Source organism: Oncorhynchus clarkii, chromosome 12, assembly GCF_045791955.1.
Source record: "Oncorhynchus clarkii lewisi isolate Uvic-CL-2024 chromosome 12, UVic_Ocla_1.0, whole genome shotgun sequence".
NCBI classification, from domain to species: domain Eukaryota; kingdom Metazoa; phylum Chordata; class Actinopteri; order Salmoniformes; family Salmonidae; genus Oncorhynchus; species Oncorhynchus clarkii.
Window position 1 is genome coordinate 38,566,765 of NC_092158.1, and position 27,986 is coordinate 38,594,750.

The 27,986-nt window shown below is 43.0% G+C and overlaps 1 protein-coding gene across 5 annotated transcripts; it reads left to right on the top strand.

Annotated features, from left to right (window-relative positions):
• Positions 1–711: 711 nt before the first annotated feature.
• LOC139423160 (E3 ubiquitin-protein ligase TRIM37-like) lies at positions 712–27,985 on the top strand. 5 transcript variants are annotated; one of them, XR_011635805.1, is made up of 27 exons: positions 712–1,118; positions 1,924–2,002; positions 4,001–4,102; positions 4,475–4,515; positions 4,984–5,100; positions 6,064–6,151; positions 6,268–6,390; positions 6,650–6,773; positions 6,877–6,944; positions 9,414–9,538; positions 9,872–9,922; positions 13,380–13,461; positions 13,814–13,890; positions 13,978–14,062; positions 14,493–14,587; positions 15,419–15,533; positions 15,786–15,974; positions 18,853–18,989; positions 20,627–20,709; positions 21,858–22,046; positions 22,200–22,496; positions 22,680–22,835; positions 22,975–23,164; positions 24,115–24,221; positions 24,892–25,038; positions 25,208–27,656; positions 27,701–27,985. XR_011635805.1 is itself a non-coding variant. In XM_071174863.1 (26 exons), the coding sequence occupies exons 1-26, from the start codon at positions 1,111–1,113 to the stop codon at positions 25,264–25,266; spliced, it is 2,934 nt and encodes a 977-aa protein (XP_071030964.1). In that variant the 5' UTR covers positions 712–1,110; the 3' UTR covers positions 25,267–27,985. The 5 variants fall into 5 exon arrangements, 2 of the variants coding, with proteins under 2 accessions (XP_071030964.1, XP_071030965.1); XR_011635806.1 differs by having other exon boundaries at positions 25,208–27,482; positions 27,657–27,985; XR_011635807.1 differs by having other exon boundaries at positions 25,208–27,476; positions 27,657–27,985.
• Position 27,986: the final 1 nt, after the last annotated feature.

The following is a 27,986-nucleotide window of genomic DNA, read 5'->3' on the forward strand; positions in this document are numbered from 1 at the left end:
AATGGATGAAAATGAAGATGTACTTTTGTTATGTGTGTCTATGGATGCCTATATTCATCAAGGTTCACAGTGTTTAGCTAGGCTTGATACCAGAGGATCCTGCTGAAAATGGGATGTGTCTCGATGGGGCTAGCCTGAATGAAAGACTTACATTTAATCAGGTTCACTGGGGACATAAAAAAATTGCTCAGTAATTTGGTCCCACATCCAGAGAAGGCAACTCCACTGAAGGCAACTCTCCGGGCGCTCTGTATTTAGGATGTGGGTCAATTTCTCACTCGGGTCCAAATGATGCTTCAGAATAAGGCATTTTCAGTGGAAGGTCCACATTTCAGTACAGTTTTAAGCATGGCATAGTTGATAAGTAACTTTGATTCTGCACTTGCAATGCAATGGGGAGAATAATAAAATGATGTAACGTTAGCTAGCTAGGTTTTCAATTTCACATTTTGTGTTACCGTTTGTCTCCCCAATTTCTTATGGATAATATGTAATAATATATGTAATTACATCATTGGAAATTACCATAGTCACAGATAATTGTCTTTTTTTTAACCTCAATTTGTTTTTCAATATCAGTGGTGTGTGCGGATACGATAAGAAAATGGGTGTGTTGCCTTACCATCTCAGCCATATGGGCCATTGCCCATTGGATCATTTACAAACGTCCCACCTTCCACCGCTTTTACATTGGTTTAAGCAATATCCGAAGAGCTCGCGATAAACAGGGGAACGGTCTCCAATGGTGATATGTAGCTGCAGCAGATGATATAGCCTGCATCATGGGAGAAATATAAATGTAGTCACGGATTGCAAAAAATATATATAGTCTTGCGTTCAAATGTATTATTGAATGAAGCCTGCATTTACTGTATGAATTCGATATTTACAGCTGAGGCAATTTAGCTGCTAGCTAGGTCAAGTAAGCTCGATGCTAATTCGTTTATTAGCCAGTGGATGTTCGGAATCAGGCTAGCTGACGCTAACTAGCAAGCTAGTTCCACCCATCCAAAATAATAGTGGAACTTCGGCGTGTATCTTCACCGCGGTTATCAATGCCTTTTTGAAGAAAGAAGAAATAGCTAAGCAAGTTAGCTATCTAGCAAGCATATGAGAAGGTAAGATAACTATCATAGTTAGCTAGCTCGCTAGCTATGAATTAGAATTTGCCATCAGCCCTCATAACATAATGCACAACTTCATTGGCTCTTTTTTTTATGTTTACTAGTTAGTTAGCTTTGTTGTTCAATCCCATGTCAAACTACAATTATTTTAATGGTGTGTGTATAGATGGATATAATCAACAAAGTTTTGGAAACCAGTATTAATTAGCCAAGTCACCACCTGCTTAACGTTAGCTAACCAGTCACAGAGCCAAACTCTTTTTCAGCTTGAAGTTATTGAACATCAATGTTCGTTTGAAATACCGTTATCATGAACTCATTCATTTATGCGCTGGAAATGACTTGATCTCTATCTGCATTAGTTTGACACAACTGGGGTGTGTTCATTACAGAAAGTCTACCATTTACGAACCAAACTAAACGGGGAGGGACCTACCTGAATGTTGGCGTTTCGATTTGGCGTAAACGGTTTCTGCAAAAAGTTTTGCAACAGAATCTGCGTAACGATTACACTCCAAACAGTTGGAAAACATCAAACTAATATTTATATTGGACATATTAATTTAGTTCCCGCCCTGTTTGTTGGGTTCGTTTTCGCAGCAAAAGGGAATGTTTTGTAACCCTGCGACGTATTCATTACGTTGATTCTGTTACAAACCATTTCTTAAACATAAACAAACAGAACGAAACGGGTATAGAGCCAACCAGAATTTGTCAAATAGAAATTCGTTTTTCTTGCGAAGTGCAACTGTTTGGACTAATGATTACACCCCTGTTTTCTTTCTCACCATGATAATAGGTATTGGATTGAGATTTCACCCAATTTCCTCCACTTGAAGAAAACTGAACTGGCTGAGATGGATGAACAAAGTGTTGAGGTGTGGTCCATTTTGCACATCAGTATACAGTACCAGTCAAACGTTTGGACACCTACTCATTCAAGGGTTTTTCTTTATTTGTACTATTTTCTACTTTGTAGAATAATAGTGAAGACATCAACACTGAAATGACACATGGAATCATGTAGTAACCAAATAAGTGTAAAATAAATCTAAATATAGTTTAGATTCTTCAAAGTAGCCACCCTTTGCGTTGTTGACAGCTTTGTGCACTCTTGGCATTCTTTTAACCAGCTTCATGAGGGATGCTTTTCCAACAGTCTTGAAGGAGTTGGCTGCTTTCCTTCACACTGCGGTCCAACTCATCCCAAACCATCTCAATTGGGTTGAGGTCGGGTGATTGTGGAGGCCAGCTCATCTGATGCAGCACTCCATCACTCTCCTTCTTGGTCAAATAGTCCTTACACAGCCTGGAGGTGTGTTGGACCATTGTCCTGTTGAAAAGCAAATGATACTCCTACTAAGCGCAAACCAGATGGGATGGCGTATCGCTGCAGAATCCTGTGGTTGCCATGCTGGTTAAGTGTGCCTTGAATTCTAAATAAATCACTGACAGTGTCACCAGCCAAACACCCCACATCATCACACCACCATGTTACACTGTGGGAACCACACATGTGGAGATCATCTGTTCACCTACTCTGCATCTCACAAAGACACAGCGGGTTGGAACCAAAAATCTCAAATTTGGACTCATCAGACTAATGGACAGATTTCCACAGGACTGATGTCCATTGCTTGTGTTTCTTGGCCCAAGCAAGTCTCTTCTTCGTATTGGTGTCCTTTAGTAGTGATTACTTTGCAGCAATTCTACCATGAAGGCCTAATTCACGCAGTCTCTGAACAGTTGATGTTGAGATGTGTCTGCTACTTGAACTCCGTGAAGCATTTATTTGGGCTTGTAACTCTAATGAACTTGTCCTCTGCAGCAGAAGTAACTCTGGGTCTTCCTTTCCTGAGGCGATCCTCATGAGAGCCAGTTTCATCATAGCGCTTGATGGTTTTTGCGACTGCACTTTGACTGACCTTCATGACTTAAAGTAATGATGGACTGTCATTTCTCTTTGCTTATTTGAGTTGTTCTTGCCATAATATGGACTTGGTCTTTTACCAAATAGGACTATTTTAGCTGGTTGAGAGCATGCGAAGAGAGTGCAAAGCTGTCATCAAGGCAAAGGGTGGCTACTTTGAAAAATCTCTAATCTCAAATATATTTGGATATGTTTAACTTTTTTTGGTTACTACATGATACCATATGTGTTATTTCATAGTTTTGATGTCTTCACTATTATTCTACAATGTAAAAAATAAAACCCTGGAATGAGTAGGTGTCAACTTTCGACTGGTACTATATGTGAATAAGGTATGTTTTTAAAAAAATTTAATACATTTGCAAACATAACAAAAAAAAAACTGTTTTCACTGTCATTATGTATGTCACTGGTTACCTCACTGCAGCTTTAGATAGAGAGCCATCTCTGACTTGCTTGTGTGAACAACTAGACACACTGCTCTAACTAGAAAATCTCCTCAGCTGACAGGCGGATGGATGGAAGCACTCCTGAGCTCAGGATGTATTACTAGACTAGAGCTTTTCCTCTCAGCCATCGTTGGCCTTATGCCAATTGCATTAGATTGTGATATTGCTCACCCCACCAGACAGTCATTTACATTGGTTTGTGCCTAAACTGTACCAAATAAGAATTGATTCCTGCTTGCATGTCCATGACTAAGCCCCCCCCTCTGTTCATTGTGCTGGTAGTTTTTAGTTTTTATCACTGTTTGATAGATTTATATTTTCTGTATATTTAGAAAGTCAATTTACAAAATATATATACCCTATATCACATTTCTAGTTAGGCCTGTATTAATTGAATGTATCGTACACCACATTTCAAGAGCCTACTGTTTCCTGTCAATTTATAATGGTTCCAGTCTTGCTTTGATCATTTAAAAGCCTTCCATCTCTGCACGTAGAGTATTGCGGAGGTGTTTCGTTGTTTCATCTGTATGGAGAAGCTGCGGGACGCTCGGCTCTGCCCCCACTGCTCCAAACTCTGCTGTTTCAGCTGCATAAGGGTGAGTCTCATGACATGTCGCCACGGGCAATGAGGCCAGCTCGTTAGCGTAACTGCACAGCTGGGTTGTGAGGGAGAAATCTACAACAATGCACATTAAAAAGTCTCTGTTCGGACTAACATGCTTAAAACTCACAGCATTGGTGAATTAAGCAGAAGCTTTATGAAACTACTTTTCTTGTTTACCAGAGAAATCCAAAATTCCACTTTACATTTTCAAATTATTAAAGTATAGAAACATTCTCATTAGTGTTTACATTGAACTGTCAGGCTAGAAATATAGTAAATGAATGCAGTCATGGGTGTTAGGAATCTTGTAGAAATCTATACAACCTCATCTGCAGTGCTGTAATGTAACCTCTCCTATTGACAGCGCTGGTTGACTGAGCAGAGAGCCCAATGCCCACACTGTCGGTAAGCCCTCCTCCTACTACTGTAGTAGTATTCAAAGTAGGGGTTGCGACCCCGGAAAAATTCTAGTGCCAGTATCAATTCATGCTGGTAAAAGAAACACATTTCTAAAGAAGTCTTGCTTGAAAAATTCTTGAAGGTATACTAAACTTGGAGATCTGTATGTAACTTCCTTTGGCTATATTGTTTGATTAGATGTTTTTGGATAGACCTAGGCCACTTGTCAAATTCATTTCCAGGAGGGCAGACTGTTTGCAGGATTTCGCTCCTCCCCGGTACTTGATTAATGAAGTAACGTCACTAATTAGTAAAGATCTCCCCTCACCTGGTTGTCTAGGTCTTAATTGAAAGGAAAAACTAAAAACATGCAGACACTAGGCCCTCCATGGAATGAGTTTGACATCCCTGACCTAGGCTCTAGCCACCATTTAGTGGGCATTATATGTCAAGCCTGATCTTGTGTGTGTCCAGGGCACCACTGCAGCTGCGGGAGCTGGTGAACTGCCGTTGGGTTGAGGAAGTTACCCAGCAGCTGGACACCCTGCAGCTCTGCAACCTCTCCAAACATGAGGAGAACGACAAGGACAAGTGAGCCCCAGCATCCCTCTCCATTGCTCCCCTGTGACTTGCCGCCTCATTCATCATCACTACCACTGCTTTTTTTATCCTTCTGTCTCTCTCTGCCCTTTCTACCCCTTTCTGAAGACCTCTAAAGCGACCTGAACCCCGATTTAAACAAAATGTAGCTTGTACCTGCAGTATGAGGCAAAAGAAACCTAAAATTGTGTCCTTTCGGCTAGGAAATTTGAAGGCCCAGCACATTCTAATGTGGGCTGAGTTTATACATGGCTGGTTGTTTGGGAGTTGTTTTGCTGACAGTAGCTTGTTTTCCACCCAATTGCCATTAGACTTTCATGCGAATATGGAAAAATCTGCTTAAAGAAAATATGCGCATTTCCCACCCTTGTTGGGGATAAAAATCAGTGCATGATGACAGTGCACATGTAAAATTTACTTTTTCACTTACGTTTCCATGATTTCAATAAAAACCTAAAGATCAATGTTTCCATCACATTTTCAACTGTCAGACGGCTGTCAAGCATCGATCATCATGTCACCAGAATAAGACCCTTGATATTTAATGGATAGGAGCGTCAAGCTCATCACCGTGCACTTTCACCACCCTGTGAAGTTCATAACTTATTTCATCTGTAGCCTAATAAACTGCATGGTTTCCCGAGTCGTAGTGGCAGGACAACACACCATATCATCACCTGACTCCCAAGTTTACTTTGATATGATGGTTGTCATATCAATATTTGTACATAAAGTAGTTTCCACCTCCATTTCTCACATTATGTCTGTGTTTATAACATTTTACAGACCCTTCCTGTTTCCATCACAGCTATCATGATTTTTTTTTAAATACGGTTTGCCTTTACTTGCAAAAAAAAATGGATGGAAACATGGTTAATTATAGAAAATGTATTGAAAAGAGATTCCAGAGGGTCTGGATGTGTCAACCTTATCAGTTGTGTGGTTTGTCTACAGGTGTGAGAACCACCATGAGAAGCTCAGTGTGTTCTGCTGGACCTGTAAGAAGTGCATCTGCCACCAGTGTGCTCTGTGGGGAGGCATGGTAAGTGACCCCCAGAGGAGTATTCTCAATCAAGCCCACATCAGTTTGGTATAAGACAAGTACCCTGTCAGTCCGTCCCTCCATTTTATGATCACCACATCTACCCCTTTCCCAAGCATGGTGGCCACACCTTCAAGCCTCTGGCTGAGATCTATGAGCAGCACGTGACCAAGGTGAACGAGGAGGTGGCCAAGCTCCGCCGACGCCTCATGGAACTTATCAGCCTGGTGCAGGAAGTGGTGAGGGGAACTGTGTCTGTATATTATGACATATCATGGGATCGTTTGATTGTTTTTTGTGGCTTGGTTAGACGCACACATGAGAAAATAGTATCACTAATGCAGTGTTGATTTTAACCGCTAGATGGCACAACGACACTACAGGTAATTATCCTCTGTAGCTAATTATCCTCTACACACTATCCATCTATGATGACAGATGAAGTTACCGTTGTACCAATCTCTGCCTTCATTTGACATGGTTTTCTGGTTCTCTCAGGAGAGGAATGTGGAAGCCGTGCGAGGGGCCAAGGACGAGCGAGTGCGAGAGATCCGTAATGCAGTGGAGATGATGATCGCCCGTCTGGACAACCAGCTCAAGAACAAACTCCTCACCCTCATGGGTACGCTCATTTGGTGACACCATTCCGGGTTCACTCTAGTCACTGTAATGCCCTTCTATGTCACTGAAATATTATTTTTACATGAAATGTCCTCTCACAACAGGTCAGAAGACCTCCCTCACCCAGGAGACTGAGCTACTGGAGTCTCTTCTACAAGAGGTGGAACATCAGGTGTGTGAACTTGTACCATACCACTCACTATACAGCGTACCATTTAACACCAGTAAACCAAAAGGCAATAATAACAGCATAGGTGGCACTACAAGTGGATTGGACGCGGTGTACCTGCTTGAGGGTGTGTGGTCCTGTGGTTTGTGGAGGCAGGTGTTTAAGAGGAGAGTGTGAAGTGTTTCCAGTGGAAGTCTGGCACGCCACACTGCACAGCACTCAGGGTAGCAGGAAGCTGGGGGAGAAAAGGCACTGAGCCACCAATGGTCTAGAAGCTTTCTCTCGTTTCATATCCTCTTTCTCTGCATCTGCACCAAGGTTATTATAGTTTTGTGTTTTTAGATTCATTTTTATTTCTATTAGTTTTGAATTAGGTTTAGTTTGTTAGTTTTCAGACCTGATTTGTTCATTTTTATTTAGTTTAAGTTGTATGAAAATATTTAATTTTAGTGTTAATGGAAGAAAGCTTGCGTGAGAGGCTAGGAGCCTAGGAGTTTTCTTGGGATGTCACTTCTTACCACTTGGGGGGGGGTGATGGGTCAGGTCATAGGTTAGGCTAGCCCTTCTCATGACTCCAATGCTACATTGGAGTCATTCCACGTCCCTTTTGATTAAGCTGAGCTGTTTTGGTCAAGTGTGGAATGCTCCATCTAGAAATGGTTGATACTTGATTGCGAGATGGTTTTGAAACCTTGAACACCCAACTTAAAGTAACACTCCGGTGTTTCCAGATTTCTATGAAATATGATCTATAATTACTTACAATATGAGTGAAATAGTTTTCCTTCCAAAAAATTGTAATTAAGTATGTTAAAAAGTAGACTTACTTTGTTGGAATGGTGTGGGTGTACCCCAATAACAGAATGGTGTGGGTGTATACCGGTCATTAAAAATATTCATGCTAGTCATTAAACAGATTTATGCGAGTAGAGTACTGATTGGCCAGCTCATCCTCCTCACTAGTATGACATAATCTATGAGGAAATGGCAAACATTTTTGAAACGGTCTGTTTTGAAGTGGGTTTTTTATGCTTTGGTGACATAGGACTCTAGGACGAGTCAACAACATCATTTGGGTATGCGTTAACAGAATATAAACTTTTAAAGTTCAAAGGACAGTTACTTTAATTATCAACATTTAACATAAAAAATACACGTATTTTACCACTAATCTTTTGTGTGTAACACCTCTTCGAGCAGACTTCCGAGATTCCATTAGCTCAGGAAGTGAAATGCAAAACACCTCCATGATTATTAGGGGTTAGACAGAGCGTTGTACACGTTGGCCCCACTGTGGTCAATTGTTCATATGGGAACCCTATGGCTGTATGGCAGCAGGTAGCTTAACGTTTAAGACCGTTGGGACAGTAACCAAAAGCTAGCTGGTTCGAATCCTCAACCTGATTAGGTGAAAAATGTGTCTATGTCCTTGAGCAAGACACTTAACCCTAATTTGCTCCTATAATTTGCTCTAAGAGCGTCTTCTAAATTACTTGTTCTCGAGAACTATGCTTAGGTTTAAATTATAAAGTAAATCTCAGAGACTTGGATTTAAAAGGAATAGTGCTGAGACTGGTGCAAAAGATATGATGGAAGAAAGCCTGTGTTTACACCAATCCAATTGGTGTGAACAATGAACAAAAATAAACATAACATGTAAAGTGTTGGTCCCATGCTTCATGAGCTGAAATAAAAGATCCCACAAATGTTCTATACGCACAAAAGCTTATTTCTCTCACATTTTGTGCACAAGTTTGTTTACATACTTGTTAGTGAGTGTTTATCCTTTGCCATGGATTTCCATCCACCTGACAAGTGTGGCATATCAAGAAGTTGATTAAACAGCATGAAAATTACACAGGCGCACGTTGTCCTGGGGACAATAAAAGGCCACTCTAAAATGTGCAGTTTTGTCATTCAAGACAATGCCACAGCTGTCAAGTTTAAAGGAGTGTGTGCAATTGACATGCTGACTGCAGGAGATGCTACTAGAGATGTTGCCTGATAATTTAATGTTCATTTCTCTACCATAAGCCGCTTACAATGTCATTTTAGAGATTTTGGCAGTACTTCCAACCGGCCTCACAACCACAGACTAGTGTAGCGTTATGTGGGCGAGCGGTTAGCTGATGTCAATGTTGTGAACAGAGTGCCCCTTGGTGGTGGTAGGGTTATGGTATGGGCAGGCATATGCTACGAACAACGAACACAATTACGTTTTATTGATGTCAATTTGAATGCACAGAGATACCGTGACAAGATCCTGAGGTCCATTGTTGTGCCTCTCATCCGCCGCCATCACCATGTTTCGGCATGATAATGGTGATAATGATTTCCATGGCCTGTGGAACTCTACCTTGATATGTCATGCCGCCAGTGAAATGAGATGACTTTAAGCGTTAAGGGTGGGGAGGGTGGGTCAGGTGTTGCTCTGCGGAGCTCTAGAATTGTGTGTGTTGTTCTGTCCTTCAGCTGCGCTCCTGCAGTAAGAGCGAGTTGATCTCCAAGAGCCCAGAGATCCTGCTCATGTTCCAGCAGGTTCACCGCAAGCCCATGCAGTCGTTTGTTACCACCCCAGTCCCCCCAGACTTCACCAGGTAACATACTAAATCCTACTGCACTAAACCCATTCTACCTGCACTCCCTAGGTACTGTACTTAACCACAGATAATGCGACTAGAGAACTTGAGAATACAAAAATGCCCTGCACTCTCTTTTTAGACTTTGTTGTAGCTGTGTTTTCAAATTGTCGTCAGAGAAAGGAAGATCCACTTTTTAAATATGGATGTTCAGTTTAATTTAGTATTTTCAGATATACATTTCCATTTTGGATGATTCATAATGCAGCAAGATATATTTATGCTTTTAATGGATATTTGATGAAATTGAGCTGTAATTACGAAACATCTCCCCCCCACACACACATACAGTGAGCTGGTTCCTGCCTATGACTCAAGCACTTTCGTTCTGGCAAACTTCAGGTAAAAAAAATCCTGATCGCTCTTCCTCATCTAGTCTTGAAAATGCTCTGATATTCAGCTTGTGTATGTTAAGATGAAGCTGAAGAGGATGGCTGACGTTTTACATGCCCGTAACCAATTGTGCAAATTTATAATTTTTTTGTTGCCTTGTTTAACTTATTTTTTAACTTATTTATTTTGTACATAATGTTGCTGCTACTGTCTCTTATGACTGAAAATAAATAACATCTGGACATCAGAACTGGGATTACTCACCACGAACTGGAAGAAGCCTTTTCCTTTAACAAGAAAGATACACCGCTCTCCCGGGAGCAGGCCCAGATGCCTGTCATTTGTGTGAAGAAAAGACGGAGGAAAATAGGACCCAAATGGGCTGCCTTTTTTAAAATCCGTAGACGAGCGAGTAAACTCCCACTGCCATCAATTCTACTTGCTAACATGCAGTCATTGGAAAAATAAAATTGATGGCTTACGATTATCCTACCAACGGGACATTAAGAACTGTAATATCTTGTGTTTCAACGAGTCGTGGCTGAACGACGACACAGATAATATAGAGCTGGAGAGATTTTCAATGCACCGGAAAAATAGAGAAGCTACGTCTGGTAAGACGAGGGGTGGGGGGGGGTGTATTTTTGCCAATAACAGCTGGTGCGCGATGTCTAATATTAAATAAGTCTCGAGGTATTGCTCGCCTGAGGTAGAGTACCTAATGATAAGCTGTAGACCACACTATATACCAAGAAAGTTCTCATCTATATTATTTGTAGCCATCTATTCACCACCACAGACCGACGCTGGCACTAAGAGCACACTCAACTAACTCTATAAGGCCATAAGCAAACAAGAAAATGCTCACCCAGAAGCGCTGCTCCTAGTGGCCCGGGACTTTAATGCAGGCAAACTTAACACAGAGACGCGTACAAAGCCTTCCCTCGCCCTCCATTTGGCAGTAATTCTATTCTCCTGATTCCTGCTTACAAGCAAAAACTAAAGCGGGAAGTACCAGTGACTCACTCAATATGGAAGTGGTCAGATGACGTGGATGCTACGCTACAGGACTGTTTTGCTAGCACAGACTGGAATATGTTCCGGGATTCATCCAATGGCATTGAGGAGTATACCACCTCAGTCATCGGCTTCATCAATAAGTGCATCGCAACGTCGTCCCCACAGTGATCGTGTATCCCAACAAGAAGCCATGGATTACAGGCAACATCAAGCTAAAGGCTAGAGCTGCCACTTTCAAGGAGCGGGACACTAATCTAGATTCCGCTATGCCCTCAGACGAACCATCAAACAGGCAAAGCGTCAATACAGGATTAAGATTGAATCCTACTACACCGGCTCTGACGCTTGTTGGATGTGGCAGGGTTTGAAAACTATTATGGACTACAAAGAGAAACCCAGCCGTGAGCTGCCCAGTGACGCGAGTCTAACAGACAAGCTAAATGCCCTTTTATGCTCGCTTTGAGGCAAGCAACACTGAAGCATGCACGAGCACACGAGCTGTTCTGGATGAGTGTGATAACGCTCTCGGTAGCTGATGTGAGCGAGACCCGGGGCCAGGACGTGTACTCAAAGCATGTGCTGACCAACTGACAACTGTCTTCACTGACATTTTCAACCTCCCCCTGATCCAGTCTGTAATACATACATGTTTCATGCGGACCACCATAGTCCCTGTGCCCAAGGAAGTAAAGTTAACCTGCCTAAATTATTACCCCGTACCACCCCGTAGCACTCACGTCGATAGCCATGAAGTGCTTTGAAATGCTGTTCATGGCTCACATCAACTGCATCCTCCCGGATACCCTAGACCCACTCCAATTCGTATACCAACACAACAGATCCACAGATGACACAATCTCAATTGCACCACACTGCTCTTTCCCACCTGGACAAAAGGAACGCCTATGTGAGAATGCTGTTCATTGACAACAGCTCAGCGTTCAACACCATTGTGCCCACAAAGCTCATCACTAAGCTAAGGACCCTGGGACTAAACGCCTCCCTCTGCAACTGGATCCTGGACATCCTGACGGCCCGCCCCCAGGTGGTAAGGGTAGGAAACAACATGTCTGCCACGTTGATCCTCAACACTGGGGCCCCTCAGGGGTGTGTACTTATACCCTCCTGTACTCCCTCTTCACTGACGACTGCGTGGCCAAACACGACTCCAACACCATCAAGTTTGCTGACGACACAACAGTGGTAGACCTGATCAACGATGAGACAGCCTATAGGGAGGTCAGAGAACTGGCAGTGTGGGGCCAGTACTGCAACCTCTCCCTCAATGTGAGCAAGACAAAGGAGCTGATCGTGGACTACAGTAAAAGTTTTGCCGAACAGGCCCCCATTAACATCAACGGGGCTCTAGTGGAGTGGGTCGAGAGTTTCAAGTTCCTTGGTGTCCACATCACCAATGATCTATTGTGGTCCAAACACACCAAGACTGTTGTGAAGAGGGCACGACTGGTTGCATCACCGCCTGGTATTGCAACTGCTCGGCATCTGACCGTAAGGCGCTACAGAGGGAAGGTAGTGCGTACAGCCCAGTACATCACTGTTGCCAAGCTTCCTGGAATCCAGGACCTATATAATAGGCGGTGTCAGAGGAAAGCCCATAATTGTCAGACTCCAGTCACCCAAGTCAGACTATTTTCTCTGCTTCTGCACTGCAAGCGGTACCGTAGCACCAAGTCTAGGACCAAAAGGCTCCTTAATAACAGCTTCTACCCCCAAGCCGTAAGACTCCTGAACAATTAATCAAAAGGTCACTGGACTGTTACATTGCCCCCCCCCCCCCCCCCTCCTCCCATTTGTTTTGTACACTACTTCTACTCGCTGTTTATTATCTATGCATAGTCACTTCACCCCTACCTACATGTACAAATGACCTCTAACCTGTACCCCCGCACACTGACTCGGTACCTGTACCCCCTCTATATAGCCTCGTTATTGTGTTACTTTTTATAATTTTATACTTTAGTTTATTTGTTAAATATTTTCTTAACTCTTCTTGAACTGCACTGTTGGTTAAGGGCTTGTAAGTAAGCATTTCACGTTAAGGTCTACACTTGTTGTATTCGGCGCATGTGACAAAGTTTGATTTGAATAGAAATCAACAGTCTTTTTAAACAACAAGCAACATATATTTTACCTTTTCTGTCTTGGCAAAGAATACTAAGTCCCCCATTTGGGTTGCCAAGTCCAAGGCTCTGATTAAGTGCTTATGCTCTAGCTGCTAATTAGCATGTGACTGATCATGTATTAGCATCAGTCGGTTGGGGGATTTGCTCCGTTAAAACAACCACGGACATGTCGGCCCATGATGATGAGCAATTTCTCTCTCGTTGTGACACTTACCAAGACGCAGTAGAAATTGGCTTGTTTAATGAATGGGTTCATCCTATCTGACTTGTTATTCTGCCGGTGTGTTCCGTTGGTCTTGCAGCACCCTGAGACAGAGGGCAGATCCTGTCTACAGCCCACCACTCCAGATATCTGGCCTCTGCTGGAGACTCAAGGTTTACCCAGTGAGTAGACCACAGGCGGTTGGTGGCACCTTAATTGGGGGAGGACAGGCTCGTGTAACGGCTGGAGCGGAATGAATGGTATCAAATACATTTACATTTGTTTGATGCCATTCCATTTGCTCTGTTCCAGCCATTATTGTGAGCCATCCTCCCCTCTGTAGCCTCCATTGGAGTAGACTGACACCTCCAACAATTGGTTGTTATCTTGTAGTAATTGAAACGAGACAATTAGCTCTTATGTTCATCCTATCTTACTCTAGCTACTAGATTTGATATGTCACAACAAAGTTTTCAGTATTGAAGATCTGTGAAAAACTGGTCATGTTCATCATTATGTGTGTTTCTCCTTCAGGATGGCAACGGTGTGGTGCGTGGCAATTACCTGTCAGTTTTCTTGGAACTGTCTGCAGGACTCCCTGAAACGTCGAAGTATGTTTTTGTCAAATTATTGTCATTCTCTTTCAAGTTTTCACTTTTAGTTATATCACCTTTTAACGCGTGTGTTTGTGTCTGTAGGTACGAGTACCGCGTGGAGATGGTTCACCAGGCCTCCAGCGACCCCACTAAGAACATCATCAGGGAGTTTGCATCAGACTTTGAGGTCTGGTGCCACTTCATATAATGTTTACATACCCTACATTACTCATATCTATATACTGTACTCTATACCAACGACTGCATCTTGCCATCTTGATGTAATGTATCACTAGCCACTTTAAACAATTCTAACTTCATACAATGTTTACATACCCTACATTACTCATCTCATATGTGTATATACTGTACTCTATACCATCCACTGCATCTTGCCTATGCCGTTCTATACCATCACTCATTCATATATATTTTTTTATGTACATATTCTTATTCATTCCTTTACACTTGTGTGTGTGTATAAGGTAATTGTTAGGTTAGATTACTCGTTGGATATTACTGCATTGTCGGAACTAGAAGCACAAGCATTTCGCTACACTCGCTTTAACATCTGCTAACCATGTGTATGTGACAAATAAAATTTGATTTGATTTGAGGTGGGGGAGTGCTGGGGATACAACCGCTTCTTCAGACTGGACCTGCTGGCCAGTGAGGGCTACCTCAACATGCAGACTGACACTCTAGTCCTCAGGTGGGTATTGGTGAGCGACTAGTGCTTTTTGAGGTCGGTTTGACTATTGAATTTTTTTCTAAAGATTTTCCATTTCAAGATAAAAAAAATTATTTGATTACGTAAAAATTATTTGAGAGCTTTTTAATGGAAATTTCAAAGCCAAAAATTGTGAACATTCAATTGCCAAAACATTGAAAATATTCCGTTCTCTGTCAATAACACATTAGATAGACAGCGATAGAAAATAGGAAAATAATATGAAATAAAATATTTCAGTTGTGTATATAACTGTTTATTTGATGACTATTATTTTTCATTCCTTAGTCGTCATCTCATCTCTGCTCAGGCAGAAGCAGTCAATCAGACAACGTTATCTCTGTGCTCCCCATATTGTCTTTACTCATCATATTTAGTTAGGCTAGTCTGCCTTAACATGCTGCAGAGCTGTCTGTCTGACACAATCATTTTACTAGTTCTTCAAAGTAGTTAAGACACACATTTCACAAACTGTCGTTGAATGTGTTCCTTATCCCTCTCTCTCGTCATTCCTCTCTAACGCGGTCCGTGTATCTAACGTAGCAGGCGTAAAAGTGTATCCATCTCTGTCCGTGCTGGAAAGAACAGGCGCAATGGATTATGGTCATTGTAGTTAATTGCCACGTTTCTGCTTCAGCCCAGCCTCCCACATAGTTCTTGACTTGATTTCTCTCGTTTAAAAAAAAAAATCACTGCAGGTGATTTACCACTACTACACATTAGACAGAAAGGTGCCATGTCTTTATCAGCTCTGATTCTGGGTTCATTGATGTCTTGTTTGACTGCTGAGGTTACTGTCTCTATCCTCAACAGGTACCAGGTGCGTTCCCCCACCTTCTTCCAGAAGTGCAGAGACCAATACTGGTACATCAGCCAGCTGGAGTCAGCCCAGTCCAGCTACATCCAGCAGATCAACAATCTCAAAGAGGTGGGGGCTTAGATCAGGGTTTACCAAATTAGGGCCTGGATCCACGTTTTGGATTTTTCCCTAGCACTACACAACTGATTCAAATAACAAACTCATCAAGCTTTGAATATTTTAATCCGCTTTGCAGTGCTAGGTCCAAAAAACAAAACGTGCACCCAGGGGGAACCCCAGGACCGAGTTTGCTTAGATCACAAATTAATCTTAGCTTAAATGTTTGTCTTGTCATTGCATATTATGTCCACCCGTTTTCAGAGGCTGGCCATTGAGCTGATCTGTAGGCAGCAGTCTCGCAGCTCGTCCCCTCCTAACCGGCGCCTGGGCCCCTCGACCTCGGAGAGAGACTCCCGCTCAGGGAAAGGCCCCGTGGCTGAGGACAGCTGCCAGACCACTGACACCAAAGAGGAGGAGGAGGAAGAGAAGACTCAGCACGATGACTCCAATGTGAGTAACTCAGACATTAGCGCTTTATAATCATATTAATGAGGACCACCGATGATCACTGTATTGGTTCATGTTTTTGGTTCAAGATGGTGCACACGCTACCTACCATATGATTATACTGATTTAAAGCTAGCTAGCTAATAAATGCACTTAGTCAGAGCAAATGTAATTCGCTATACACCATCACTGGTATTATCAGGCTGTAGACTTAAATACTGTTTGAAACAGTATCTTCTAAATAAAATAGGAATATTCAAAGCATAAATGTTATCTAAATGAAGTAGCTAAGAGATAATAGGGTCCCCTTGGAAACACTTGTCAACACTTTGGTTCCTACCCTGTCACAATAACTCCTTCCTGGCATTTTCATTCGTTGTCATGTCAACAACATTGTATTCAAAGTGCCCACTAGTATAGAATTAGAATAAACATTCTGTTTCCATAATTCCAACAGTGAGTCCAAGCGTTTTGCTCTATATCGCAAGTCAAATCGCAATTGCAACATTTGGTAAAAGATCAGGCTTAGGTTGTTTGCCCATATCGAACAACCCTACGTGGCAGTGTGGAAATTCTCAAATTAGTGCAGTAAATGCAGAAATTGATCAATGTTGACAACATTATAAAATAATCAGAATGGAGATAGACCCATTGAAATCACTTAGAATGTACGGTTGAAGTTGGAAGTTTACATACACTTAGGTTGGAGACATTAACTCGTTTTTCAACCACTCCACAAAGTTCTTGTTAAACTAAATGACACAAGTCATTTTTCCAATAATTGTTTACAGACAGATTATTTCACTTATAATTCACCGTATCACAATTCCAGTGGGTCAGAAGTTTGCATACACTAAGTTGACTTTGCCTTTAAACAGCTTGGAAAAAGGACCATGTGAAGATGCTGGAGGAAACAGGTACAAAAGTATATATCCACAGTAAAACAAGTCCTATATCGACATAACCTGAAAGGCCGCTCAGCAAGGAAGAAGCCACTGCTCCAAACCCGCCATAAAAAAGCCAGACTACGGTTTGCAACTGCACATGGGGACAAAGATCGTACTTTTTGGAGAAATGTCCTCTGGTCTGATGAAAAAAAAATAGAACTGTTTGGCCATAATGACCATCAATATGTTTGGAGGAGAAAGGGGGAGGCTTGCACGCCGAAGAACACCATCCCAACCGTGAAGCACGGGGGTGGCAGCATCATGTTGTGGGGGTGCTATGCTGCAGGAGGGACTGGTGTAATTCACAAAATAGATGGCATCATGAGGCTGGAAAAGTATGTGGATATATTGAAGCAACATCTCAAGACATCAGTCGGGAAGTTAAAGCTTGGTCGCAAATGGGTGTTCCAAATGGACAATGACCCCAAGCATACTTCCAAAGTTGTGGCAAAATGGCTTAAGGACAACAAAGTCACGGTATTGGAGTGGCCATCACAAAGCCCTGACCTCAATCCTATAGAAAATGTGTGGGCAGAACTGAAAAATCATGTGCGAGCAAAGAGGCCTAGAAACCTGACTCAGTTACACCAGCTCTGTCAGGAGGAATGGCCCAAAATTCACCCAACTTACTGTGGGAAGCTTGAAGGCTACCCGAAAAGTTTGACCCAAGTTTAACAATTCTGACCCACTGGGAATGTGAAATGAATAAAAGCAGAAAAAAATAATGCTCTCTACTATTATTCTGACATTTCACATTTTTAAATTAAAAGTTGTGTTCCTAACTGACTTAAGACAGGGAATTTTTACTAGGATTAAATGTCAGGAATTTTGGAAAAACTGAGTTTAAATGTATTTGGCTAAGGTGTATGTAAACTTCTGACTTCAACTGTATGTGTTGCCACCCTTGTGTTATGCACTACTTATAAAGCAAATTTAACGTTTTATTATTAAAAACATAAAATTCTGTGATATATTTTGGCCATAATGTCCAGCCCTAATGGGAGTCTGGCGAGGCGCCTGAGATGGCGTTTTCTATCACCATCAACAAAACACAAAATTAATTTATTGTGGAATGGTGTCGAATCTTTCCAATAGAGTTCCAGACCATTATAGAATCTATGCCAAGGCACATTGAAGCTGTTTTGGCTCGTGGTGGCCCAGTGCCCTATTCTACCGTTCAAAAGTTTGGGGTCACTTAGAAATGTCCTTGTTTTTTAACAAAAACCACTTAAAAAAAAACAAAACATCAAATAGATGTTAGCACAGCTGAAAATCTTATGATTAAAGATGCAATAAAACTGGCCTTCTTTAGACTAGTTGAGTACCTGAAGCATCAGCGTTTGAGGGTTTGATTACAGGCTCAAAATGTCTAAAAACAAAGACTTTCTTCTGAAACTCGTCAGTTTTTCTTGTTCTGAGAAATTAAGGCTATTCCATGCGAGAAATTGCCAAGAAACTGAAGATCTCTTTCAACGCTGTGTACTACCCTTTCACAGAACTTCACAAAATGTATAATTTTGGTTAATATTTGTTTCAGATTAAAATGTTATTTTAAAAAATGGCGCATCATTAGTCTATATTACTGGACTAAATTAGATTTAAAAAACACTTATAAATCATTCCACCTTTTCTTCCACTTAATTTCTCTTGTCATACCTAAGCGCTGACCTCAGTGTGCAGTATCATAAGTTGTCTTAAGATGGAGATGCGACACAGTAGAGGGGGAAACACTTGGTGCGTCAGGAGCTGAGCTCCAAGCTACGTGTTGTCTGAACATTGTGCTAATGTTGCATTAATGTTGAAGTGTGATCATGAGCAGTCTGACGGGGACCTTGAGCATGGACTGTTTCATTGGTGTATCAGATGATAAAACTTGACAGAGCAGTACTAGAGGCTCTTATGTAAATGTTGTGCCAACGTTGTGGTGTGGTCAGGAGCTGTCTGACGGGGATTTGGAGGTGGACTGTCTGACGGGGGATGAGGAGGTGAACCCTCTGGACGGCAGCAGCACCTCTGGCAGCTCCACGGCAACCAGCAACACAGAGGAGAACGACATCGACGAAGAGACCATGTGAGCGACCTACCGAAACTTGCTTGTTTTTGGGGGATGGATGCAGAAAGGAAATTATATTTTCCGCATCCTATCAGTACAATTAAGTTAGACTCCCTCTGCCCTTCCCCACCATCCAGGTTGTGCTACTTAGAAAAAGTGTTTTATATGACTAGTGTATGCGTACCTCATCGACGTGTTTTCAAACCCCTGCAACCAGAGAGGCTGAGAGTGGAGTGCAGCACTGGATCATCAGCCTCGCATGTTCTCTCTCCCCATCCACCCCCTCATTGTGAGCTCTCCAGATGAGCCGTCCATGAGTCATCATTGCTCCTCATACTGCCTGGCTGGCTGAGTGTAAAACACCAACACGAGGCTCACCAGCTCCTTCCTCACACAAGTGCACACTTACATAGACATTATCACACATGTACCGTATGCATAAACACTCTCACAGAAGGGCTTCCCATGTCTTCATACAGACCTGTACGCGCATGCATACACACATTACATAGAGAACACACATTGTCCAATCTCCATGCCTCTCCTGAAACACTTAAATCCATGTTAGTGCTCCATGTTTGCTTTTAACAAGGATCCTCTCAGGCCCTGTGGGGGAAACTACAGTCAAGTGCCATCCCCCTCTCCTCCCACAAGGCACTTCTCTCTCGCGCTCGCAAAAGCTGTAATGCTGGTAGGGCTTTTTCTCCTCCAAGATGCTCTGGGATGCGTTGCTCCATCGTTCCCACGTCTATAAATACGCTGAGTGGCGGCGAGTGAGAAAAGCTCTGCTGGATATCTCTGACTCATGTTGTGCTATGGGCTGATATAATGGCAAGGGCTGCTGTGTTTCCCGTTGTCCCCTGGGGCATACCTAAAGGCATGTGTATAGGGAAGGCTTACAGACTGATGTATACGAACACACAATGTACAGGCACACAAGTCAGTCACTTACTTGCACACTCTCAAATGGGCACGCACATCCCCATGGGGCCCATTTGTCCCCTGCTAAAAGAACAGCACAACTTATCATTAAGCTGTACCATTTGACAGAGAACATTGCAGTGTCCATCAATTTCATCAGTAGAGCTACTAGTTGGTCTTTGACAACAGAGCACTTTCTGTCTAATCACCCTAAAAAGCTTTTTGGTAAGGGAACACTGCTCGGTGATTTAGGGAGTCCTGGACATGCACACACTTTCTCATTTGAAGAGTTGCTGGTCCAACCAAGGTCTTGTGGATGCTGATTTATTAGTTGTCTCATTAATGCCGTCTCCCAGCCTATAGTATTGGCCAAGGAACTCAATTTTCCTTAAGTGGGGTTGATTTGAACGTGCACAGTTTCTATACCCAAAGAGGTCCATGGAGGGAACGACATTTCCATGTCCCCCAAATGGTCACATCTCGCTGTCTTGTAACAATAAATCGGCCAATAAAACCAATTGATAAACTGAATCAACTAAAACTCAGTTGACCAAATTTAAATGCCAGCGAGGCTATTTGAAATGATAGGTAGACTTGTTTTCCTGGTCTTGGCATGGTTTCGGTATTCAGTCAGCTTTAGTGTTGGCTGTCAGCTAAAGTTTTAGTGTTCGTTTGACCGTGACATTGTAGCAACGTTGTTCCCAGTCCTGAAGTTGATGGTCTCTGGTTCTCAGGTCTGGGGAGAATGACGTGGAGTTCAGTAGGAACCTGGATATGGAGGAGGGAGAACTGCCTGCCGCTGTGGCAGGAGCAGCAGGTAACCTCTTCCTCCCCTTTGTCTCCATCTCTTTCTCTCTCTCTACTCCCTCATCTGTTTTTCCATCTCCCTCCCCTCTTTTCTCTCCATCCCGTTCTCTCACAGCCTTGTTCTCCCTCATACTTTCTGTCTGTACGTCTCTCTTTCCGTCGCCTTTTTTCTCTCCTCTTTTTGATCTATATCATCAGTGTGTGTGTGTGTGTGTGTGTGTGTGTGTGTGTGTGTGTGTGTGTGTGTGTGTGTGTGTGTGTGTGTGTGTGTGTGTGTGTGTGTGTGTGTGTGTGTGTGTGTGTAATGGGGCTTAAAGAGGATGTCATGGGTGCTGATGTGGAATGTTTAAACTGTGTGTGTTAAGCCAAAGGGGAGTGTGAAAGGTTGCATAACAATCCATGTGTCAGTTTACTTTCATTTACATAGTGTTTAGGATGCACCTTTCTTTGGCAGATCTAAGCCTTGTCCTGTTACTCTTCGGTACTTTGATAATTGATTTAAACTTTAGCAACTCAGTGCGGGCCACCCTTAAACTTGGACATGTTGGTAGTCCCTTTTACTTCATATCGGACTCTCCTCCGAAAGGAAAATATCCATTATTACATGCCCCAATGCCTAATAGTCGGTTAGCCAGGGAGGTTATTCAAATTCAAATGTATTCATTAAACATTGGCTGCAAAGTGGATTATCGTCCCCGCCTCCATTACTCTCACTGCCTCAGACAGAGTAGCGTTTTTTTCCAATCTAATCTCTCGCCTTTTGAAATGCTCATTGTATGCAGCCCTTAATGATTTTTATGCTGCTCTCGTAGCTGTGCGCCGGCTGACTCATTCAGTACTGCAGTGAAATGGCTGAAGAGTTTAACTGAATCTTGGTGCAGGTGTTCTCTTGTCTGTAACTTAAAATGGAGATGCAGCATGGGCTGTTTAGTAGCCATTGAGCTCCGCTCTGTGTTAAACCTAGGTAAAGATTTCCTTTTGCACAAGTATTCAATATGCCCTTTTCCAAACTCATTCAAAGTGTCAATTGACTCCCCTTGCTGCTGCTCCAACACTCGATAGATAGAAGCATATCCAGTGTAGCTCACATTTGGTCTCCCCTTCCTGTTTGCAACTGTTTCCTCTGAACGTACCTTTCTCACTCTAACCCTCTCCCAGGAAGCTCTAACCCCGGGGCCAGGTCTCTGAGGCATAGTGGTGGTCTCTCCTCCGCTGGCAGCAACAACAGTTTGCTAGAAATTGACCCCGTCATCCTCATCCAGCTACTGGATCTGAAGGAGCGCAGCAGTGTGGAGTCACTGTGGGGCCTTCAACCCAGACCCCCTGCCTCCCTGCTGCACAGCCCAGGTAGGGTCTGTCTTTCACAGCCTCCTACTCTGTACAGGGTAGCCAAGCTAAGGCACAGTCACTCCCTCTTTGGCAGACATTAGGATAAGCGCTAATAGCCAATTAATCTTTTCATCTTCTTTTTTCACTCTTCCCTTTTTTCTCTCGCTCCAGTCCAAGTCCACTCCAGGAAGGAGCGGGGTGAGCGCAGGCCTCAGACAGTGAGGCGGGGAGCCCCAGACTCTGGGGTCCTGATTCGGCTCAAGGCACAGATGGCAGAGGTGCGCAGTAAGATGACGGATGTCAAGTGTCAGCTGGAGGCACGGGGGGAGACCAAGGCAGGGCCCTCCGGCGGGGCCACAGGGGTGGAGCAGGGGCCCTCTTACCACTCAGAGCTAGGGCCCAGCAGGAAGCCCATAGAGCTAGATCTGATGGGGAAAGGACCTGGGGTCTCCAGACACTGTCGCTCTGGTGAGAGTTGCTACACACACACACACATAATACACACACACACTACATAATACACACAATCTGTGGAATCGGATAGCATTTTACATCACGTTCTACTGTCAAACTCTTTGAAGACTAGATGGGCAGCTGGGGAGCTATCAACTGCTCAGGCAGATGTTTATCTAGCTGTGGTTTGTGTGGCAGGAGGGAAGAAGGCCTCCTCTCCCAAGCAGGATGGGAGCAGGCTGGGCCTAAGGAGGGCTGCAGACGTAGTGGAGAAGGAGCTGAGAGGCCAGAGCGGTGGAGAGTCGTCCAGCGACCAAAGCCTCTTTCCCAGGGGCACCTCCAACGGATCAGAGGGTCAGTAGTAAAGCCAGGTAGAGGTGTTGGGGTTATCAGTGTTTAGACCACCATGGATCTACCTATGTTCCCAAATAAATTATTGTCAGCTGATGACTTCTGACTGACCAGTGTTTCCCTGTGCGGTGTCATACTGTAGGAGCCCTGAAGCCACGCAGCACCCACAGCTCCCCTCCCTATCTGGGCAGCTCGTCGTCCTCCTCCGAAAACAAACCCTGCAGCTCCAAACACGACCAGGAGCAGCTCTACGGGTCTGATCTGTACGCTCTGGAGGTCCTCAGCTGCATCTCCACCGCCACCATGGCACGACCCAGGACCAAAACCATGGGGTAAACTAACACCCTGTCCTAAATCCAACCCTAGCCCCTATGCATTTGTGGAGATCCAAAGCGATTGGATTGAAATTCTATTGTTTATTTTTCCCATATCTAATATTTTTTCATACAGTCCAGGTGCTTGGAGAATGGAGCTTGATAATTGAAAAGTGTACTTGACAGTTGAGAATATAAACTCCCTCATACAACATTTCTGTTTGCTCCACAATCTTTTAATGGATCGTTTTAAACCAACACTTTGGTTATTATTCCTTTATCAAGTGTTTAGCCCCTGCCAAAGCCTCCAATTTAACAATTTGTTTTTTTTTGGCATCATATTTGTTTTGTGCTACTGTTTCTTTATTACTTCACTGTGCCAACCTTGGCTGGGTTTTAAAAGAATGCCGGATAAGTGAAAATAAAGTGTGCTGCTGCTGTTGTAGCTAAGTGGTATTTCTGTGGCACCCTATTTGGTATTGCAAATTGACCCTCCCAGTGGACCACAAAGGCCTTGAGAGCCAGCTTTCTCTTAAATAACTGTTTAGCTTTGGAATAAACCAGCTACTAGAGTGGTGAAAATGTTGCTGTTCCTATCCATCAGTGTTCTGTAAGTTTTGTGTGGACCCCAGGAAGAAAAGCCGCTGCTTCTTCAACAGCAAATGGTGATACGAATACAAATCGTAAATCTCAACAATAGCTTAGAAAGAATTTAAGAAAAATGTCTATTGAAATCATACAATTTCGCTTGTGCTTAAAATAAGAGTGGCAAATCTACTTTCCTCCTGTCTAGCATTTGTGTGGATTGCCATTTTTATTAATTGATGGACCACTCTAGGAGCAGTGTGAAAAGGTCTTGGCAGTGGCCACGGGGATTATCTGAGGTGATGTTGTGCAGGAGGCTTTGTGAGAAGGGAATTGTGTGAACTGACACCCTCCTTCTCTCTCTTCCTCCTCCTCTCCCTCAGGGCCGGCCTGCTGACGGACAGCTCTCTGGACTGTGACTCGGAGCCGGCTGAGATCCGCCAGTCACTGCTCTTCCTGGCAGAGGAACCCTCTTCATGCCCCAACGAAGGTGAGCCCTCACTGCTCTAACACCCCTCCCTTCCTCCACCTCTAGCTCCACCCTCCTCTACGGTGGATTGTGATGGCACTACGGCTTGAGCTCCACTCTTCATCTTAAGTGGATAGAATGTACTGTAATCTAATACCATACTGCAGGTAGAGTTAACAGCTTCTTTGAGAATGGTATTTTAAAATGCGTTTATCCTCCAGCATTTCTCCTAATGAACTCTGTGATGAGTCTGTGTCTGTAGAGAGAGCGAGTGGGTGTCTACTTGGCACTGGTGTGCAAGATGAGACCAACAGTGCTAAGAGCACACCTGTTCCCCTTACCTGTGAGACTCCGCTATAAGGTTCTTTCTGTCTCCCCCACCCTGTTTCTGGACCTTTTTCTTCCTTTACATCTTTCTGCTGTTTTCCTTTTTGACCCCCCCTTTCTGTTTACCTATGTGCTCTCCCCTTTCTGTTTACCTATGTGCTCTCCCCTTTTAGTTTACCTATGTGCTCTCTGTTTACCTATGTGCTCTCCCCTTTCTGTTTACCTATGTGCTCTCCCCTTTCTGTTTACCTATGTGCTCTCCCCTTTCTGTTTACCTATGTGCTCTCCCCTTTCTGTTTACCTATGTGCTCTCCCTGTCATTCTGTTTTCCCTTATCTTGTGTGTCCCTCTTTCTGTCTGTCAGGTCATGTTGTCCAGAAGCGGACGGTGGTACTGCTGCCAGGTATGAGTAGTGATAGTGAGATCGACTGTGACACAGAGAACGAGGACGAGGTGGTGGTCCTGGAGGCTGGAGATTGTCGCTACGACACCCCGGCACTGCCCTGCGCAGGTCAATATTGTTACCTGCTGTAACCCCCTCACACAAAAACATGCATACCCTAGTGTGGGGTTTCATTTCTGCACGTTCTCCACACACATTTATCCACAAATCAACTTGCCAGTTCCTTGGAAGGATATTATTGCTATGATTAAATGCTTATTTTCTTCTTTCCTCCCAGGAGACCAGTTGATCTCTGATGACCTAAGCTTCACCACAGTAGAGACCACAGAGAGGTGATTCCCCTCCAATTTGGACACCACAGGCGGTCTAGACAGTGGCAATCGTCATGTGGGAACTGGATCGTAGTGTATATAACTTTAATGCACATGAGCATTTGTGTAGACACTTGCATGCACTCATTCTAGTCACTGACAACCCAAATACTACGAGAATGCTACAACTCACTAAATAAGCACCTTGATGATGACGACTAACTGCAAAATGTGTCACAATATATTTGGTCACATTCATTCATCTTTTCATTTAATTGTACATTTTATGAAATATGAGTTTATGGGGCGATGAACAATATATTTGCGAGAGACATATATTCCTGTCGGTGTGAAATAATATAGGAAGTTATAATATGTAACTAATGAGGTCATGGTTGACTTTTGCAATGTCTACATACTCAGATTGGGCTTTGGTCTGGGCATTATGAGCTAAGGTGAATTTTTAGAAAGAAGCAGGGGGCACCTGCTTCACAACAGAAAGAGAACATCAAAAGCTCTCTGCCTTTCTGATTCAATGAGGTGCTATTGACTTATTTGTGTGGAGGAGCACAGTCAAGCAGGTATCACACAGTGCTGTAATGAACACTCAATTCTGGTTAAGTCTAAACAAATGCCTTGAAATGAAGTAGACACATTTACAACCTTAATTCCTGTATCAACATGGCATAAAACGTGTTAGGAACCCTTTACGTTAACTGAAGGAAAGGCGGGGATGAAACACAAGGAAAAATTGCCCAAAGTCCCCGCTGCGTAAATCTTGTCAATGTAAACTACTGTACTTCATCAACTTCTCCCGTTAGATTGGAGTTGTTTTCCCCCCAGTAAATCATTCAGAACAAGAACCAGTTTTGCTGCTGTGTAGACAAACATTGAAATGTGGATCAATGGTACGTCCTCCTCTGGCCTGTGTAAAAGATTGCTACATTTTGAATTGGTATTGAGGGAATTCTTAGTAGGGAAATGACTCTTGCTCACAGTATTGGGTGGATTCTGACTGAATTGATTATTAACCATTCTTGATTGACGGTCTGGGCTTCAAGTGCTCGTTGACCTTGTCTCTTCATTGCACATCAAAGCTGACATACATTATTCATACATACAGGGTTCTTTCTTTCATGAAGAAGTGTTTTCTGCAGCTCTTGTCAAGATGAGCTCTGTAACATAGGCACATGTGTAGGTGTTGTTTTGCATTTTCTTCCCTGATAGCATTTGTGTCCACACTGTAATTTCCATCTTCACTCTTTCCCTGTGCTGTGTGAGCAACTCCTCCCAGTTCAGCCTTTCTGCTTGACTTAGAAAAATGGGTCCATACAAATTCACCGGTTTTGACTTCTATGAAGCAGATGCAACTCAGTGGATTCCTTTCCCTGTTCAAACATGGTCTTAAATGGATTCAAATGTTACACTCCATCTTCTTGGGTCTAGATGCATTTTTATTTGACTGAGTTAATTATTAGCAAAAATGTGTTTGACTGAGACGTGTGTAAATAAGTGTTTTGTTTTGTACAAAGACTCCCCAACAATGATGTGAATATTTTTCTTTAAAGCGTGTAATTACCTTTAGAATTACCTTTAGAATTGTTTCCTTTTTGCCCATCAGAGGGTGACATTTCTGCCTTAAAAGTTTAGCTTTGCTCTGTGACCGTGGACCATTTTTCTTTACACAGTGCCATTTTATTGCTTTCAACCCTTAGAATGAATCTAAAGGCCACACTAGCATCCACATGGACATCATAATAGAAACTGTAGTTGCTTTTTGGAGAACAATGAACACTGACAGTCGTTCTTTGAATAAAGTGGTGACCCAAACCGAATCTGTAAACATTTCTATCCCTTGAAAGGGAGATATGTAAGATATCTCAAAGTATACTAATGTGCATTGACTAATAAGGAAATATGTTCTAAATGCCTGAGTGGAGAGCTGAGTGGTTAACGCTGTTAATATCTTCCTATGTCAGCTATAGGATGCCTGACGCTAAACCCACAGCTGCACATCTTCCTAATGTTCCATCGTGTGCCTAGAATCACATGGCTTTAATAGGGTTGAACATGCAGTGTGTAAAATATGCGTAAAACCTCTTGTGCCCTTGAAAGTGTGTTTGTATATACAGCTTGAGACTCATCCTGATATGGTCTTATTGTGTCTATATCGATTTCTGTGTTTGTGTGTGTGTACACTGCACATTTATGTTACTACCCAGGTTTGAGATGTGTGTGTGTGTGTACACTGCACATTTCTGTTACTGCCCAGGTTTGAGATTTGTGTGTGTACACTGCACATTTCTGTTACTGCCCAGGTTTGAGATGTGTGTGTACACTGCACATTTCTGTTACTGCCCAGGTTTGAGGTGTGTGTGTGTACACTGCACATTTCTGTTATTGCCCAGGTTTGAGGTGTGTGTGTACACTGCACATTTCTGTTACTGCCCAGATTTGAGGTGTGTGTGTACACTGCACATTTCTGTTACTGCCCAGATTTGAGGTGTGTGTACACTGCCCAGGTTTGAGGTGTGTGTGTGTGTGTGGGCTGGCTGAGGAAAGGCACTAGAAAGAAGGTGATTAGATGTTTTTGAGTGTTCATGCTCTCCTTGTGTCTGAGTGTTTGTTTTGTATTGTCCCAGAATGCAGTGGGAATTTATGTTGGGAATGTCTTTTTTTTAATTCATTTTTTGTACTTATATAATATGACATGAACAAATTAAAATATTGTTTGGTTTCTTGAAC

Coding starts and splice junctions, on each gene's coding strand:
- LOC139423160 (XM_071174863.1), top strand. Junction 22,047..22,199: donor CTCCCTGCTGCACAGCCCAG/GTAGGGTCTGTC, acceptor CTCTCGCTCCAG/TCCAAGTCCACTCCAGGAAG. Junction 22,497..22,679: donor CTCCAGACACTGTCGCTCTG/GTGAGAGTTGCT, acceptor TTTGTGTGGCAG/GAGGGAAGAAGGCCTCCTCT.